This window comes from Protomyctophum bolini, assembly GCF_963924005.1.
Source record: "Protomyctophum bolini genome assembly, chromosome: 2".
In the NCBI taxonomy this organism is placed as follows: domain Eukaryota; kingdom Metazoa; phylum Chordata; class Actinopteri; order Myctophiformes; family Myctophidae; genus Protomyctophum; species Protomyctophum bolini.
This window is the reverse complement of record NC_137863.1, coordinates 28,082,347-28,100,037: the sequence shown is the minus strand read 5'-3', so window position 1 is coordinate 28,100,037 and position 17,691 is coordinate 28,082,347. Positions and strand designations below refer to the sequence as shown.

Genomic DNA, 17,691 nt, shown 5'->3' with positions numbered 1-17,691 from the left:
GCACATCTTTTCATCTTGTTTCATTTCCTTCCATTATGCATCTCCCAGTGAGATGGCAAATCTAGAGAAGGTAACCCAGGCAGCACAGAGCAACACCCACATCCTCCAGATGGATTGTGAGAAGCTGCAGCTGGTGGTGACATCTGCACAGAGGGAGCGCGATCACGAGAGGGAGGATAAAGAGGCTGCTATTCAGGAGAGGGAATGGGCCAAGGCTGAGACTGAGAAACTGTAAGTAAACATAATTTGTAGATGAATCAGTGAATTACATAAACGTATAAACAAAAATATAAATGGTGCAATCCACATTCTCACATCTACAGTAGATGTTCAGGAGACCACAACCTTGCAGTTCTCCAAAAGTTATACTAGACAACTGTCAAATAAAGAATGTAGCTCAACATCCTCTTCACTGCTTTGATTCTTGCCACTGTGGCTCTGTCATAATTCCAACTGGTGTCACAGATCTGCCATAGAAGTAATTGCATCCGGTTTTGTAAGCTTATTTGTATTGCATAATTTTATGCAATGTCTTTGAGTATTTTTAAAGTTTCAATACTCATGCTATGTAATACATTTTCTTCCCAGTCAGAAGCAGTGGGAGCAGAGTGAGAGTCGATCCTCTGCCCAACGTGGGGATCTGTCTGCAGTGAGGGAGATTCAACAACAGTTGGAGGTTGAGAGGCAGCTGCTAGAGGGAGAGAAGGCACAGCTCTTGGAAGCACTTGCTCGGGTGAGAAAATGTCAAAACTGGCATCAAGAAGGATGCCAGGAGGGGTTGCAACACTCATTTTCTGCGTTCTTCTCATTTTGTGACCAGTTTACATTCATCCTCCTTTCTAGGCTGAAAGCAATAATTCAGAACTCACTCTGATGATGAATAAGTTCCAATCAGAGGAGGCGGCACTCAGTGACTCTCTGGCCAAAATGGGCGGCATGAATGAAGGCCTAGCCCAGGACAAAGCTGACCTTAACACCGTCATCATCCAGGTAGGGCTATTTCTTGAGTATATAAGTATATGCCCCGTCCATATGAATGTCTCCAGTCCCTCTCTCAACCTGATCCTGGTGTCTCGTTCTATAAGCTCGAGGAGGAGAAGGCTCTTCTGCAGATACAGAAATGTGAGGCGGAGCAAGAGAGGCTCACCATCAGGGATGAGCTGGTCCGAGTAGAGCAAGACAGGCTGGAGCTCGACTCGACCCGTATCACCCTCCATCAATCCCTGCAGGACTCTGAGCAGAGCAGGGTCACGCTGGAGGCAGAGCTTTACAATCTCAGGACTGAGAAACTTAAACTGCAGGATAAAATCACTCAGGTATTCTACATTCATCTGCACACTTCTTCTGTCGGCAAGCACGTGTCTCCTCCAATACACGTAATGCTGGCCAGTCCGCTTCCTTTCACTTGACATTGAGGAATTTCCCCAGGAGGAAGTAACTTGTATGGACGTACACACTTATCCTCTCAGTTCTGCTCCCTGCTGACCAACTTGTAAGAGTTGTCAGTGGAGCATCAGAGATCGTCCTCCCCTGCCGTCTTACTACCCTCGAACACGGCCAATAATGCACATTGGGATGCCTGGCCAAGCCAGATAGATCGCAGAGGATTCAAACCCTATGTCTCTTTACCTTTACACACGTGCCAATTTTGCTCAATCAGTTTGTTCCTGTTAAGTAGATTGGGTAGATAGATATATAGATGATAGATTTATTATCCCGTCTGGGAAATTCAGTAGTCAGGTGGCACAGCAGTTAAGGTTACACAGGTACAGGTAAAGAGTAGGACATTGAAAAAGTACAACAACAAAGAAGCATAAACTATATAGAGCGGTCTATCTTGTTGGATGCCTGGATGGAATTAACCCCTGTGGATTTAACCACTCAAAAGCCTAGCTTATAGATTTGCTATGTGTGCCTATTGCCTAATCTTCCTATTCCTATCGGAATAGGGACGCTAGGGTCATCCTTGGACCTTAAAGAAATTACCCTTACAGGTGATTTTACTGTGTGGACTGCAGTTATTTTCCTCTAGTTTCACCTCTTATCCTTTCTTGGCAGCTGTGTGGCGAGGTGAGCTCTCTGGGATCAGAACTGGGCATGGTCAGGGGAGAGGGCCAGCGACAAGAACTCACTTTAGAAGAGGTTGGCCGCGGCCGGTCAGAGCTAGCCAAAGAGAAGGCAGCACTGGTGGTCCAGTTGACTGCATCTGAGAGGGAGAATGCCATGCTGACGGAGGAACTGACCGCATTCAGGTGTGTGACTGTGTACTGTACACATGTGCGCACTTCTGTGTGTTTGTGAGTGTGTGTGTGTGTGTGTGTGTGTGCACATGAGAAAGGCTCTCTGTCTGTCTGTGTTACCAGTGCTTGCCTCCCTACCCGTGCAGGTCTGAGCGCGAGTCCCTGGAGACTAGTCTGTTCGAAGTGCAGCAGCAGCTGGCTCAGGTGGAGTCTCGCAGAGAGCAGCTGGAAACCGAGATCCAAAGTCTTTGCTTACGCAGTGAGAATGCAACAGGTGAACGGAATATATATATGTATATATATATAATATTATTATTATTATGTTTTGTATAGCACCTTTCACGACATAAATGCAGCTCCAAGTGCTTTACAGAGAATAGAGAAAAATGAAAAGCAACGACAAAACAACATTAAAATAATAGCAGTAATGCATTATGCAATACAGTGAGGACATTAATAACAACAAGTCTTTTAAAAGCTCAACTAAAACCAAGAGTGTTGAAGTAGCTGTTCTTTAAAAATGTCTACAGAGGCTGCCTGTCAAAGGTATAGTGGGAGTTTGTTCCATGCTGTCGGCCCGTAGAAGCGTGTTTCTTTAGGCACATCGAGCCGGCCAGCAGTGGAGGAAGGGCGGTTTGGGATACAGTATATCTAGGCAGGCAGTCATGTAGGTAGGAAGGTACGAGAGTTATACATTTATAGTTGCGTTTGAGCTTGTAGATCTGCTATATTTGGTGAAGAGACTTGGTGTACTGTAGACTGAAAAAGAACACGGCAAGTAAAGTGCAAGTGACATTGATAAATTGATAAATATAAGTATTCTGAGTCACCCCTGGACTTGCGTCAAGGTACCCTAGGGCAGTGATACTCAACCTCAGGCCCGCGGGCCACATCAGGCCCGCGGGCCACATCAGGCCCGCGGGACCATTATGACTGGCCCACCAATGAAAATCGAAAAAAAAGAAGAAAAAGAATTCTGGAAAATGAAATAAAAATAAATAAATCTGAATGAAGTTATCTTTAATTACATTATTATAAGTAATACTATTAGAGTTGTACTATTACTCGAACGAAAATAAAAGCTTGGGGGGGGGGGGGGGGGGGAGATGCAATGCAAATGAAAGACATATACTGTGTATCCCTATTCCCTGACATAATTTTATAGCTAAACGGACAGAATTCTATTTTATTTGAATGATGAAACCCAGCTGCCATTAATAGTTGGAAATGGAAATGGAAATTGCGGAAATTGCAATTGCGGAAATGGTGGAAATGGAAATTGCGGAAATTGTGGAAATCTATTTTCAGGTAGATTGTTTTATTTTACTCAGTCAGCCATATCACTACTCATTTTTTTTCATGAAAAAGGTCATAGCTGGGTAATCTATTTTCAGGCAAATTGTGTTTATTGTATTTTATTTTACTCAGCCATAACAATTTATTTTCTGTTAACCAACTTGCTGGCTGGCAGGCAGGCAGACAGCTACTCATAGACAGGCAGACAGACAGACAGCTACTCATGGAGAATTGGACAGGCAGGCAGTCAGACAACTACTCATAGACAGGCAGACAGACAGCTACTCATGGAGAATTGGACAGGCAGGCAGACAGCTACTCATGGACAATTGGACAGGCAGGAAGGCAGACAGCTACTCATAGACAGACAGACAGCTACTCATGGACAATTGGACAGGCAGGAAGGCAGACAGCTACTCATAGACAGGCAGACAGACAGCTACTCATGGACAATTAGGCAGGCAGGCAGACAGCTACTCATAGACAGGCAGACAGACAGCTACTCATGGACAATTAGGCAGGCAGGCAGACAGCTACTCAGACAGGCAGACAGACAGCTACTCATGGACAATTGGACAGGCAGGCAGGCAGACAGACAGCTACTCATAGACAGGCAGGCAGACAGCTACTCATAGACAGTAAGACAGCTACTCATTGACAGACAGACAAATAACTACTCATGGACAGACAGACAGACAGGCAGGCAGGCAGGCAAAGAGCTACTCATGTTATGTTATTATGTTATTATAACAGCTACTCATGTTATGTGCAATAATTTGTGCAGTTATGGAAACAGCTCTTTGTGTTTATGCAATAAAATGTAACACATTTATTTATTTACATATTGTGTGCATGCACATTGTACTTTGATACATTTTGCGAAAATAAAGCAATTGAAAGAAGAAGTTATCAAGTATCATTAATGTCGTAATTTTATCTACTGGCCCCTGGCCCCTTGCCATTTTTGTAATGTGGCCCACAGGTAAATCTATTTGAGTATCCCTGCCCTAGGGTGCCACTTCACCCACTTTGAGAAACCCTGCAATAGATGATGAGAATTGATCAATTTATTTCCAAGTGACATAACTATATGTCCTGGCAACGATCATTTCTCCCCAACGCAACAGAATAACAAGAGAATACTCAACGTCTGGTTGTGTTGTGTGATTGTCTCTTTGTGATGGCACTTGCAGCGGAACTGAGGCGTACGCGTTCAGATGGGGAGAACCTGCTCTCCCAGAATGAGAGGGAGAGAGAGGCTCTGGCTCAGGCCCTGAACACGGCACAGCTAGAGGCTCAGCTGACCATACAAAAAGCCATCTCTGACAATCAGGAGGAGGTGGAGAGATTGGCCTCAGAAAAGGTGAGAATTTCCATTTGCACTGTTGCTACTTTGCATGAATTGCATGTATTATTATTACATTTTTAAATGAGCTGTGAAGCAATCTATTGTAATGAGGCTTAATACACTATCATCAAATTACAATATTGACACAGTCAATATAACATATCATGGTGCAATTTGGTGGTTAACCAAACATGTGCAACCTGTTTCCCCATTGGGGCTTTTCATCCTAGTTTAACATTTTAAATATTTTTCTTTTTTTAAAAGGCTTTCAAAAATAGGGCAGCAATAGCAGCTCTACACGCTCACAACGTATGCTCCGTGTTGTGGAGCTTGTAGGTTGGCTATTTTTGTGACTGCACGTCGAATTTACTATGAAAACGTGCATTTCCCGTCAGTCCGTCCATCCGTTAGTCACCCCACGCCTCCATATATGGTCATGCCTCGTGACATCACGTGACATCATCAGGGACCTCCACATATGGGCATATATGTAGCCACGACGTAGATAACATCACCAGGGGCCCTTCCCCATATATGGGAATGTCAAGAAGAAAATAAAGAATTGTCCATATATGGGCATTCCCAGCCGATGCCCTAATACAATCCCTGTTATGCCCATATATGGGATCCCTGATGTCATCAATATTAAACCCATATGGGAATGACAATATATGACCTTATTGTGACGGTCTCATGATAACCACTGTGGTTGACACGACTCAGACTTGCAAATGAGCCAAGTTGGTACAACACATGGATCTCCAATCTCCATACGTGGAGTCACCTGGAACTCCAGTCCACACTGTATATGAAGATCACAACACCGACTTCATCAAACTCCGGATAGCCATACATAGTTTGTTTGACATACTAGTTATGAGACACTATCATACAAGAAAGTATAAAGTAAGGCTTAAAACTTAAGTGGTTAAAGGTTGGATGATGGGCTGTGACTGTGCTTGTGATTGACTTGGCTGTCATGTTCCACAGGAGGCCCTGCGCCACCACCTGATGGCTGAACATGAGGGGGCGTTGCGGAAGGTCAGAGAGGAATTTGAAGAGCAGCTCCTCCGAGTGGAAAGGGACAGGGAGCTACTGCGGGACGAACTAAGGAGCCTCCACCATGACAGAGATCAATGTCTCCTACAGGCTGAGACGGAGAAACAACAGGTCTGAACTGTGTCCCTGGTTCAGAGAGAGAGAGAGTAGTCCATAATATTGTACGCATTGTCTGCATTACTCCTCATCATACTGTAACCTCCATATCCTCGGAAAAGAAGAAAAAGGCCGCACACGGAAAGTGGAAATGTATTAACACAAACCAACGTTTCGACCTGTAAGGTCTTCTTCAGGGACACCATTTTACTTAGTCTTTATTTTATCATTTATATTGTTGCTATTCAGCCCACTTCAGTAATATAGTTATCTTTTGCAAATGCATTTTTGCAAAGTACATGAATATAACCATAATTATAGCGTAACACAGCAATTTCTCAAAACAACTTTTATTAGGACTGATAGCATGTGTTTGTTGTTTTGTCTCCCTATAGGCCCTTTCCCTGAAGGAGGCAGAGAAAGCACTTCTGTCTGACCGGGTCTCCACCCTGCAGGCTGAGCTGTCCGCTGTAGCCCTGGAGGCCGATAGAAATGCCAGAGAAGCAGCTCATTACAAAGAACAGGAGCGGGTAATAATAAACTACTGTGATGTCTGTCTGGTAGACTAGAGCATTGAATCTCAACCTTTTCAATTTCCCACTGTTTGATCTACATTAGGCTATTGACCCTTGTTTGATCAAATGTTTATCTCAATGTTCCTCACTGTATATATATATTTAAAAAGAATTGTTGTATTATTTCTTCTGTTACTTAATATATTATTATGTCTAAAATATTGTACAATCTTTTAGCCGAACAAGTCCCAACAACATTTTTCAGCTTGTAGTCGTATTATAAGTTAGTGACAAATAAAACCTTCTTGATTCTTGGGACGCCATCTACACTGAGGCCCTCATTTATCAACCGTGCGTACGCCAAAATATGAGTGCACGCCGAAATTACCGACATTTTCGATATTTACCATTTCCGGCAAAGCTTGAAATTGAACTTGACAAAGTTCAAAACTCACGTCTGCTCGGGAACTGGCGTACGCTTTGTCCTCACTTGTTTTTCTGTCGTAGAACGGCGGAGCAGCATTGTTTGACCAGCTGAGAGGCTGCCAAAGGCATCGAAACATATGTATTCACTCCTAAAATGTTAATATAAAACTGTATGTATATGGGCTACACATGTAAAGAAAAAGAAAAGAAAAATGGAATAGACCTACAAGATGCGTCTTTGTGTCATATGAAATTTGTAGGAGCTTTCCAACTTTACAATTAAAATCGCGCTTGATTTAAGCCATTTAAACAGTGTTTTGCATGAGCGCATACATGCGAGGATTTGGGCTGTCTGTGCTGGAATATTTCCATGGCGTTGGAAAGTAGCCTATAGTGCAATGCAGCTGCGGAGAGTCCCAACATGCATGGGTAGCCTATATGCTGTACTGTAGCCTAATCTACAGCAGGCCAACAATGTCTTTCTGGAGTTACGGTATATCCAATCTCCTCCTCGTTTAATAAACCTGACGTGTCACTGGAATGTCAAATGTGCCGTGCCAGCGCAAGTGCATGGGAACCGCATCGGCGATAGGTATAGGCTAACCCAGCCAGTCAGCCCACCACCACCAGTACCATATATTTTGGCTGCACATTAATATAATTGACAGTTGACAGTCCTGCAGCCACTGCAGCGACTAGCGACTGCGAGGCAATCTAAATAGACTGTCGAACGTGCATGGTCAGTTGGTCACGGACGGACCACAGTGATAGAGAGAGACAGACAGACAGGACAGGAGGAGCACCTGCAAAACAGCAGCGTGTGTGTGCCTATTTGTTATTTAATTATGGTTCAGGTTTTCGTTCACTAATATATCTTGTTGTATATTAAATTAAAAATACTTTAATAATTGAATATACAACTAACAACACACAGTGAAAGTTGCTTGCAAATTGCGATATGTGCGTGCATGCGTGGCGTGCGGCGGGCAGCAAGGGAAGCGAAGCGAGAGGAGAAACAGACAGCTTTATTTAATGTGTCATGTAGGTGCGTGCGTGCATGACAGCAAGGCAAGCGAGGTGAGAGGGAAACAGACAGGGTAGGCCTACAACTTTATTTAATTCATGCAGGTGTTCGTTCTTTATTTATTTAACAACACACCAGTTAGTTGGGCTTGCAAGTTGCGTGTGCGTGCTGTGCGTCTGTGCGTGTGTATGAGAGAGGGGGGTGAGGCGGGCAGCAGCAAGGCACGGGAGAAACTTATTTTTTCATGTTACCATGGTTTCAGGAAACGTATTGCCGTTTTCATGTCGCAAAAACGAGGGCGAGGCTTGATTTCATAGGGCGTGCCAGATAGATTTCAGCCGTCACATTTATTAACGTCAGAACGAAATTAAGGAAGGATCAGCTGTTTGCGATCACTTTATAAATGCTGTGTACTACGAAACCTGCACTCGAATCTGTGGCAGATTTTACACTCGATTGATAAATGAGGGCCTGAGTCTGTAAAACCAGCGTCTCAGAGTTAACTCAGAGTGTACCAAAGGAGACATTTGGTTCCACTTGTACACTCCCAGAGTTACAGATCTGTAAGGGTCCATTTAGCTCCTATTAATCACTTAGCTGCAGACCCCTTGGAACACCCTTAAAACCAGTGTTTTAAAGCATCCCCCTCTCTCCTTTGTTGCTGTTGTTGTATGACAGCATTTAATTGTGTTTTTTCCCCTCCAGACCAGAGTTGGAGCTCTGACCAGCGAGCTACAAGAGCTTCGTTCTCAACAGGAGGACACGGCCAGTGTTCATGAGAGGAGCCAAAACAGTCTCCGGGAAACCTGCACTGAACTACAGACACGAGCTGATGTCGCTCTCAAAGAGGTAGAACATCCTAGCATCCTCTTCAGTGTTTCATTTACAGTGTGTACAAATTGAAAAAAACAACACTCTCGCTTCCAGTTAGAGCAATGCAGAGGCGCTCTGTCAGCCAGTGAGGAGAGCAGAGACCAGGTCAGACGGGACATGCTGGACACAGAACGGCGCCTCAGCCAAACCCGGGACGTGGGAGAGGGCTCCAGACGAGATGGGATTGAGCTGCGACGCACCCTTGCTGATGTCACCAAGGAACGAGACACTCTCAACCAGTCGAATGTCCAGCTAAGGGAGACATTAAGAAGCTCAGAAACTGAGCGGATCAGGTAAAATCCTGTACAGAAATGATATAAATTAAATAAGAGGGGCGCACTGCCAGTTCAACCACATAATTGTGATATCGCCAGTTTGATTTCCAACATGTCATTGCTCCTCTTTGACCCGGCTTTCCCGTCTCGTTCCACTATCCTGTCCAAGCAAACAATAAAATGATTTAAAATGAAGAAATAGGCATACCGGTATGTAAGTGGCGTCATCATAATTTATGTGTGCACGTCCCAGTGTGAAGCGCCAGTGTGAGGAGAAGGACCAAAGATTAGCTGTGCTGGAGGAGAGTTTGTCGTCGTCCCAGAAGGAGGTGGCTGAGCTACGCAGCTGTCTGAGGGAGGTTGAAAGGTCAAGACTTGAGGCCCGACGGGAGCTCCAGGAACTACGCAGACAGGTCAGAATCACGACTGCCTCTCATATGTACAGTACACCTCTGTCATATAGGAACGGAGAAGCCTCAAAGTTGAGCTTATTACTACCTTTGGTTTTCATTCTAGACTACATCCACTCAAGTATTTTGGCAGTTGTAGAATTAAGAATTTTTCCAGAGTTGAGTGCACGTGATGAGATCTTTGCTTCTCCTGCATGGCTCCAGGTGAAGGTGCTGGATGGCGAGAAGGAGCGGAAAGGGAGGGAGGTGGCCGAACTGCAGACTCGCCTGTCACTGGAGGAGCAGAGAGAGGAGGACCGAGTGAAGGAGATTTCCACTCTCAAGCAAAAGCTAACTGAGGCTGATTCAGCCAGAAACTCCTTCAAGAAAGAGGTGAATTCAAAACATTTCCATGACGCAGCTTTATGAATGAGAAATGTCCTCGATATATCATATACTGTATGTAGTGAGTCTACAGTCATTTTGTAATACTTTCTACCCATGTTTGTGTGTGCGTGTGCGCGCGCGTGTGTGTGTTCGTGCGCGTGTACTAGTTTTCCATGATCCAAAAGCAGCTGTTGGATTCTGAGGCCGGCTGGCGAGGCTGTGAGAGAGAGCTCACCTCTCAGCTACAGGAGGCACGTGGCTGCGAGAAGAAGCTTCAGGACGAGGCCAGGAACCTGGCACTTCGAGCCCAGACGTCTCAGGACTGTGCCGTTCAGTCCAGTCTGCAGCTGAGTGAAGCCCAGGGCCGCCTGGCCGCTACCGAGGCGGAGCTGGCCCGGGCCGAGTCCGCCAGGAGGGAGCTGGAGTTCCGCCTGGGCAGCCTGCAGTCGGCGCTAACGCGTACGCTGGGCATTGGCGTTGGGGGCCGGAGCAGCCTCAGTGGAGGCAGGGGCAGGAGCCCTGCGGGAGGCTCCTCACTGCCCAGCCTGATCTCACGGCACCGTAGCATGTCACCCTTACGCTCGTCCATGTCACCCCATAAAGGTAGCAATGTACAGAGAGAGAAGCACTTAAGAACAACTTTAGAATATTTTTGAGGGGCGCTACATTGATCGATTGATTGATTGCCCCTCTATATCCAGCTTTTCGTGTATGTGCAAACACAAACTTTGTCCTACACAAACAAATGCCATTGACAATGAATGGACAATTTTGAGTGTTCGTGTAAACACAAACATTGAAGACAAAAGTCTTCAAAAGCAACTTGTGATTGGCCGGAATGAGATTATGTATGATGATGTATGATAAGAGCGCCCCTCACTTCACACAGGTGTGATTTTTATAATACAACTGTAACATGTTAATGATCAATGGTTTAATAATAATAATGATAATAATAATATCACCTTCAATTTATATAATGCTTTAATAACCCAGAGTCGCTTTACATGTGTGTAGGGGGGTCAGGGGGAGAGGGTTAGATAACAACTTTATTAGGGGGGGAAAAGCAAGTAAGTAGCAGTAAAACACTAAAGGTTTTAGGACATGAATGTATTACTGTTCATAAGATAAAGATAGCTATGATAGTTGTAGTATATAGTGTAATTGTTGTTTTTGTTTTCTACAGATATTGGGTTGAGTACCTCTGATAATACCTTAGTAGGTTCAGGTGCTTTATCTCCCGAGAGGGGCGATACTCCCCTTCCTCTCCCTCTGCCGGAACTTGACCCGGAGACTCTGCGAAGTGGCCTGAGAGATTTCCTCCAAGAGCTACGAGATGCACAGAGAGACCGGGTAACGCCGCAACACAACAGTGCCATTGTGAAGTTTCACTGGAATACATCTTTTTGTTTGTTTATGATTCAAGTGTTTGGTTCCAATTACTGTTACAGGACGATGCCCGATGCCAGTTAGGGGCTCTGCAACGACAGCTGGAGGAGGTGACCGAGGAGAGAGACTCCACTCAGAACCGTCTTACTCAGCTACAAAACTCATTGCAGGAAAGCCAAGAAGGTAGAAGCGTGTTTTATTGATCAGTCTCATCAATCTCATTAATTTGTTGGGTGGAAACCTTCGAAAACAGTTACATTTCATGAAATGGAGAAAAGAAAAACCTGTATACCAATGCAGTGGTTCCCAAAGTGGGGTCCGGGGACCCCCAGGGGTACCTGAGGGAGTTCCAGGGGGGACCCATCTATTTTGTTCATGTTCATAAAGTGCTAAAGTGTTTAAAGCAGTGGTTCCCAAACTTACATTTAGACGTCTACATTTAGACGTCTGTATACATTTAGACCAGTGGTTCCCAAAGTGGGGTCCGGGGACCCCCAGGGGTACCTGAGGGAGTTCCAGGGGGGACCCATCTATTTTGTTCATGTTCATAAAGTGCTAAAGTGTTTAAAGCAGTGGTTCCCAAACTTACATTTAGACGTCTACATTTAGACGTATACATTTAGACAGTGTCCCCCTGAGTGCCTTCCCAGTGCCTCCCCAGTGCCTCCCCAGTGTCTCCCCAGTGTGCCCCTGAGTGCCTTCCCAGTGCCTCCCCAGTGTGCCCCCCGAGTGCCTTCCCAGTGTGCCCCCCGAGTGCCTTCCCAGTGCCTCCCCAGTGTGCCCCTGAGTGCCTCCCCAGTGTCTCCCCAGTGCCTCCTCAGTGCCTGCCCAGTGTCCCCCAGTGTCTCCAATAGCAATACAAGAGCAATAATACAAATTAATCTTAATGTATTAATCTTATTAATTAATGAATCAAATTAATTAATTAATTAATCAAAATTGCGGCCTGTGCCCAGCACCATGCCAAAGCTTTTTCCTGCAGGAAACACTGCTTGTGGTTGTAAATATATTGTTATCCGTGTTGCGAGGATGAGAGGGTACCTGGAAAAATATCTACCCCAAAAGGGGTACCTGGTCCAAAAAAGTTTGGGAACCCCTGTACCAATGGATCCGATATTATTTAGTCCTCAAAAAAGGTCTTGTTAATACTTTTCATTGGTTAAATATTTATCAACAATCACACTCGTGTGAAGTGAGGGGCACCAATATATTAAAGTCTAACTCGTGTTGATTAGGTGATGCAATGGTGATTTAAAACAAACGGTGCCATTAAACGCCATTAACAATAAAGTGACAATATGACGTAATGAGGCACATTATGACGTAAGTTTTCCCTTCATTGTCAATGGCGTTTACAAAACAAACATTGAACTAAAGACAAACATTAAACCTGTATATATAGGAGGGGCTAGCGCCCCTCAAGAATAGTAGATGCACAAGCTCACAACGTGTCTCAACATGACATGTTGTGAGCTTGTAGTTTGGCTATTTTTGATACTTTGTGACACAGTAGTGTGACGCAGTAGGGCATTCATTAACAAACGAAAAATATGGAGATACAGGCTTTAGGCCCGACAGTCACAATTTAATTCTGTACTCTCGAACAGACTCTCTAATAACTCAACAGACCCTGTACCTTTAGAGTTCTGCCTGATCCCTCAGTGTGTGCGTGTGTGTGTGTGTGTGTGTGTGTGTGTGTGTGTGTGTGTGTGTGTGTGTGTGTGTGATGTTCATCTAGGGAAGCGTGGTGTGGATGGGCGTCTGAGCACCACCCAGACGCTGCTTCAGCAGCAGGAGGAGGCAGTAAGGAGAGGAGACAGGGAGCGGCGATCTCTTACTGACAGAATCAAGGATTTAGAAAGGGCACTGCAAGCGGCTGAGACGGATAAAAAACAAACACAGGTACAGAAGCCTGCTGGTGCGTGTGAATTAACACACGCACTGTACGGCGTTACCATATGCCAGAACTCAGCGGTGCTGCGGGAGTGTGCAGAACAAAATGGCAGGGAATGTAATAACAACAGATGCTGCAAACAAAATGTGACACCCCATGTCAACTCTCCTTATGTCTAGTTTTCTAACTCTAGGTCCATTCAGTACAAACATTTCACCTTTTGGACAACAGGGGGAGCATGGACATACTGTACTGAAGAGTGACAGTTCAAAGAGAGAGGGGGATTTGGTAGGCAAAATGTGAAGGGAAAAGATTCAGATTCAATTATACAGTATAAGGCAAGAAGGGGAAGAAACCCTTTGAATGAAAGGTATATACAGAGAGAGAGGACAACCAGCTATAGATCAACTCTGTGTAGTCTGGCTGCTCAGTGACAGTGTTTGTGGACCGTCTGTGTTTGCCTCTGTACGTTTGGAGTTCCAAACCCTGAATCCTCATTAGAGAACCAGACTATCCGATGCCCAACTGTATACTTAACGCAACTTAAAAGACTTGATTTTGGGGCAAGCAGCACTGTCATGCGACAGTGGAAAATGATGACATGATATGGTTTCACACATCGTCCCTCTCCCTGCTGTGTCTGCAGGAGCAGTTGAATAAGCAGCGTGCCGCCGAAATGCGCCTGGAAGCGGAGAGGAGACGTTTGCGCGAGGCCCTGGAGGCGGCCGAGGCTCGGGCAACCAGGGTGGAGTTGGGGCGGCGTAGTTTGGAGGGGGAACTGCAGCGGCTCAAACTGAGCCTGGGGGACAGAGAGGCCGACAGCCAGGCTTCACAGCAACGTCATGACTCCCTGCTCAAACAGGTACACAGTGGGCATATAGCAAGCACAGTGCTCAAGACCGTAGGCCATTGTGCTTCTACAAAGGCCTTCTAAATCAGTAGTTCTCACACAAAAATGTTCAAAAATAGCCACGCTGTGAGCATGTATATATGCTATTTTTGAATAGCCAATGCAAAAATCAGAAATAATGACACAGATGCTCTACCAGTTTTAATGTGATAAAAAAACTAAAAGGTTATAAACATCTACCTGCCTTTACATGTCCAAATGATATGGCTTCTAAAAGGTTATAAACATCTACCTGCCTTTACATGTCCAAATGATATGGCTTCTACATACTGTACACCTGTACAGTATAGCCTGTATAGCCTGTAATAATTTTCTGTGATTTCTACATTATTTGTCATATCTCAGGTTGCAGACGGAGAAAGTCGTGTGGCCTTGCTGCAGAGAGACGTGGAGAGGTTGAACCATGCTCTCGTCAAGGCACAAGAAAGTGAATCATTCCTTAAAGAGAGGAACCAGTGCTTGAATCAGAACCTGCAGGAGGTCTCGGCTGCTCACAGCAGCACCCAGGGACGGCAGGCCACTCTACAGAAGAGTCTGAGTGTGGCAGAACAGGACAGGAGACAACTGCAGGTTGGTGAGAAAGAGCGGGTGACGAAGTATAAATTAGAGACCATTGCTAATTTGGTAGATAGCAGTGATGAAACAACTCCTCTGTGCTCTTCAGGAACGGATGGATGAAGTACAGGTGTCCTTGATGGAAGGGAAGAGAAACATAGCTACCCTTACTGAGCGTGTGCAGAGCCTACAGTGCGAGCTGAATCAGAGTGAGCTGAGACGAGAGGAACTGGAGGCCGAGCTCAACAACGCTCAAGAGGTGATGGAGAGAGAGTGCTAATCAGTATTGTTTTCCATCCATCTCAGCTGTTTAATTGATGTGTGCCAGTTGAACCAACTCAGAGTGACGCCCTTCTGTGCGGTATCATACAGGCTCTCCGGCAGCGTGCAGCCAACCTTGCGGAAGCCCAGGCCAATGCCAAGTCGGCCCTGACAGAACGGGCAACTGCAGATGAGAGACTGCGTGCACTTCAAAGAGCAGTCGCCATGCTGGAGACTGAGAAGAAAGACGCTGAAAGACAGGCAGTCAGGCTGGAGAAAGATAAAACTGCACTGAGGAGTATACTGGATAAGGTTGGGAACAATTTAAATCAAATTGAACTGAACACAAAATCAATGCACACAAATTTATTTTTTACAAATGGATAAATTAACACTAAGGATTTTACTGGGTGTACTTCCCGTGCAACATTTGGTTTACCCCAGCATCCTCTTTTCATGCGGTTTGTGTTTGTGTTTTGTGCGTGACTCTACTGTTATAGATTGAACGTCAGAAGCTGAAGACAGAGGAAGGCAACATGCGTCTCTCTGCCGACAAGAGCCGTTTGGATCGCTCTCTGAATACAGCTGAGCAAGAATTACAAGAAGCACAACAGCACATTGCACTGCTGCAGGTGGGAAGGAGCATTTGACTGGCACTGCTGTAGTGCTCAGTCTCGAGACCACTCTCAAGAAGACCACATTTTGATGGTCTCTCTCTGCTTTCAGTTTCACCTACTTGGTCTTGAGTTGGTCTCAGGCCAAGACTAGTGCAACCAGTGCAGTCATTAACTGTAGCCAGTGTTGCAAATTGTTTTCATAATTCATTCATTTTTAGGTTACTTGATTAACCTTTGTGATGAACTTGGACCTTAAAATAAAGCTCAGATATCGTAATAAACTACAACATTATGGTAAATGCTCATGGCATGTTATCTTAACCTAAATCAATATCTTGAAATTGCTTAGGCGAATGTCTACACAGCAATCAAAAACATAACTTCATTTTATAATATGCAAGGATTAGCATTAATTAAGTTGCAAATGGCAAACCACAGATTATTCCATTACTAAAACTTGTCAATGTTTGGATTGACTTAAATGATTATTCGATTGATGTCTGCTATTCAGAAGCTGTAACAGAAAGCTCTTATCATCTTCCCTGTGAATAACAGGACTCTGTATTAATTCACTGATTCAGTATTACTGACATTTGAATATAAAACTAATAAAAAATTATGCGACCCTGTCGCATAATTATTTGTGTTTTACTTACATTTGTAAATAATGACGTCCTTTTGAAATATTTCCATGAGAAATACATGACTTTGTGTCAATTCTGAATCCACACTATAATGTCAGACCAACACAATTATACAATTATGGTCTTGGTCTCAATTAGGATTTGAATTATTCTGGTCTGGGTCTTGATTCTGTCTCATAGGTGGTTTCAACTACAGCACTATAACTAACACAACACACATGAATTATCTCACAGGCACTGGAACTTTTAGGAAGGAATGAATACAAAGTATCTCCAAAGCATGCGTGGTCAGCTTTTACCAGGGCCATTTGTTTTCTTAGCTGCTGTTATTTTTACACCTTTGTGAGGTGAGAGGCTGAGCTTTAGAGACTTAAAGTGTCTGGACCTAGTTGTCATTCCCCACACACTGGGTACTAAAAAAAACCATTTAAAGCAGCCAAACAGTTCTCAATATGCCAAATACATTCCATAGAACAGATTTAATGTGCTGATGTGGTACATACATAATTTTCCCTTCGTTCATTCTCCAACCACAGGCACCATAACTATAGCTCCATTCAAGACACGGTCACGTTATTTACAACCAGGCAAATGTAACTCCATTTGTAAGTGGTTAGGAATCACTGCAAAATGGCTGTACTATTAGCCTGTGGCCATCCAGCTCTGGCGACATCTGCTCTTTGTTAGAATATAGCCTATATATTGAGCTGTAGAGAATTGTTGTCTTTGTTCTTCTGTTCCCCAATTCCTGTTATTGCTGCTCTTGGGGAAGGATTTTACAAGCATACAAGTATTACATTTTAAGAATGTAAAGACCAAAGCTGGAATATTGGTTATTTTCTGTTGCTTCTTCTCCTTGCACCCTAAGCCATAACCAAACCCATCACACATAAATCCTTAACAGTGAGATCAAGAAGAATAGTAGAATACAATGTGTTGTTCTTGATTACTGTAAATCACTCTGGATTAAGAGCATCTGCTACATGCCTAAATTGTAATACGGAGAGCGATTATTATTATTACCTCATAGATGTCATATCACTGCTGCTGGTTATGGTATTTAATTGCTGTCTTATATCAAGCCCAAGACCAAGGTTTTGTCACATCTTCCATCGTGTGTGTGTGTGTGTGTGTGTGTGTGTGTGTGTGTGTGTGTGTGTGTGTATGTCATGAGCAGACTCAGCTGGCTGAGATGGAGCAGTCACACAGTGTGTGTGAGAATTCCGTGAGGCACCGTGACGAAGCACTTCGCGAGTCCGAGAGGCTGAGGTCCAACTACAAGGAAATAGAGCGGACCCTGGCAGCGAGAGAGAGAGCCCACCGTCACAGAGTCAAAGGCTTGGAGGAACAGGTAAAGGCCGAATATACAGTAGAATCCAGAGTCTTGACTCACACTGAAAGTATACAAGAATATTTACATTTACTCTAAACACTTAAACCGTGTTGCAATTCTTACTGAATAATCGTTGCAGAATAGGCACGCTAGTGTTCAG

General features: G+C 44.5%; 1 protein-coding gene across 3 annotated transcripts in view; it reads left to right on the top strand.

Annotated features, from left to right (window-relative positions):
- Positions 1-17,691, top strand: part of crocc (ciliary rootlet coiled-coil, rootletin) — a 28,028-nt gene that overhangs the window by 8,175 nt on the left and 2,162 nt on the right. For 2 of the 3 annotated variants that reach the window (XM_080793266.1, XM_080793267.1), the window contains exons 14-36: positions 49-231; positions 589-733; positions 844-990; positions 1,086-1,316; positions 2,059-2,252; positions 2,387-2,514; positions 4,730-4,899; positions 5,875-6,054; positions 6,435-6,569; positions 8,710-8,853; positions 8,932-9,170; positions 9,406-9,565; positions 9,767-9,934; positions 10,096-10,531; positions 11,115-11,281; positions 11,380-11,500; positions 13,056-13,219; positions 13,858-14,073; positions 14,467-14,691; positions 14,786-14,935; positions 15,049-15,249; positions 15,438-15,569; positions 17,376-17,549. In XM_080793266.1, coding sequence (XP_080649392.1) covers positions 49-231; positions 589-733; positions 844-990; positions 1,086-1,316; positions 2,059-2,252; positions 2,387-2,514; positions 4,730-4,899; positions 5,875-6,054; positions 6,435-6,569; positions 8,710-8,853; positions 8,932-9,170; positions 9,406-9,565; positions 9,767-9,934; positions 10,096-10,531; positions 11,115-11,281; positions 11,380-11,500; positions 13,056-13,219; positions 13,858-14,073; positions 14,467-14,691; positions 14,786-14,935; positions 15,049-15,249; positions 15,438-15,569; positions 17,376-17,549 — 4,210 coding nt within the window. Of the gene's footprint in view, positions 1-48; positions 232-588; positions 734-843; positions 991-1,085; positions 1,317-2,058; positions 2,253-2,386; positions 2,515-4,729; positions 4,900-5,874; positions 6,055-6,434; positions 6,570-8,709; positions 8,854-8,931; positions 9,171-9,405; positions 9,566-9,766; positions 9,935-10,095; positions 10,532-11,114; positions 11,282-11,379; positions 11,501-13,055; positions 13,220-13,857; positions 14,074-14,466; positions 14,692-14,785; positions 14,936-15,048; positions 15,250-15,437; positions 16,036-17,375; positions 17,550-17,691 lie in introns of those variants that run through there. The other variant, XM_080793268.1, reaches the window with a different exon arrangement.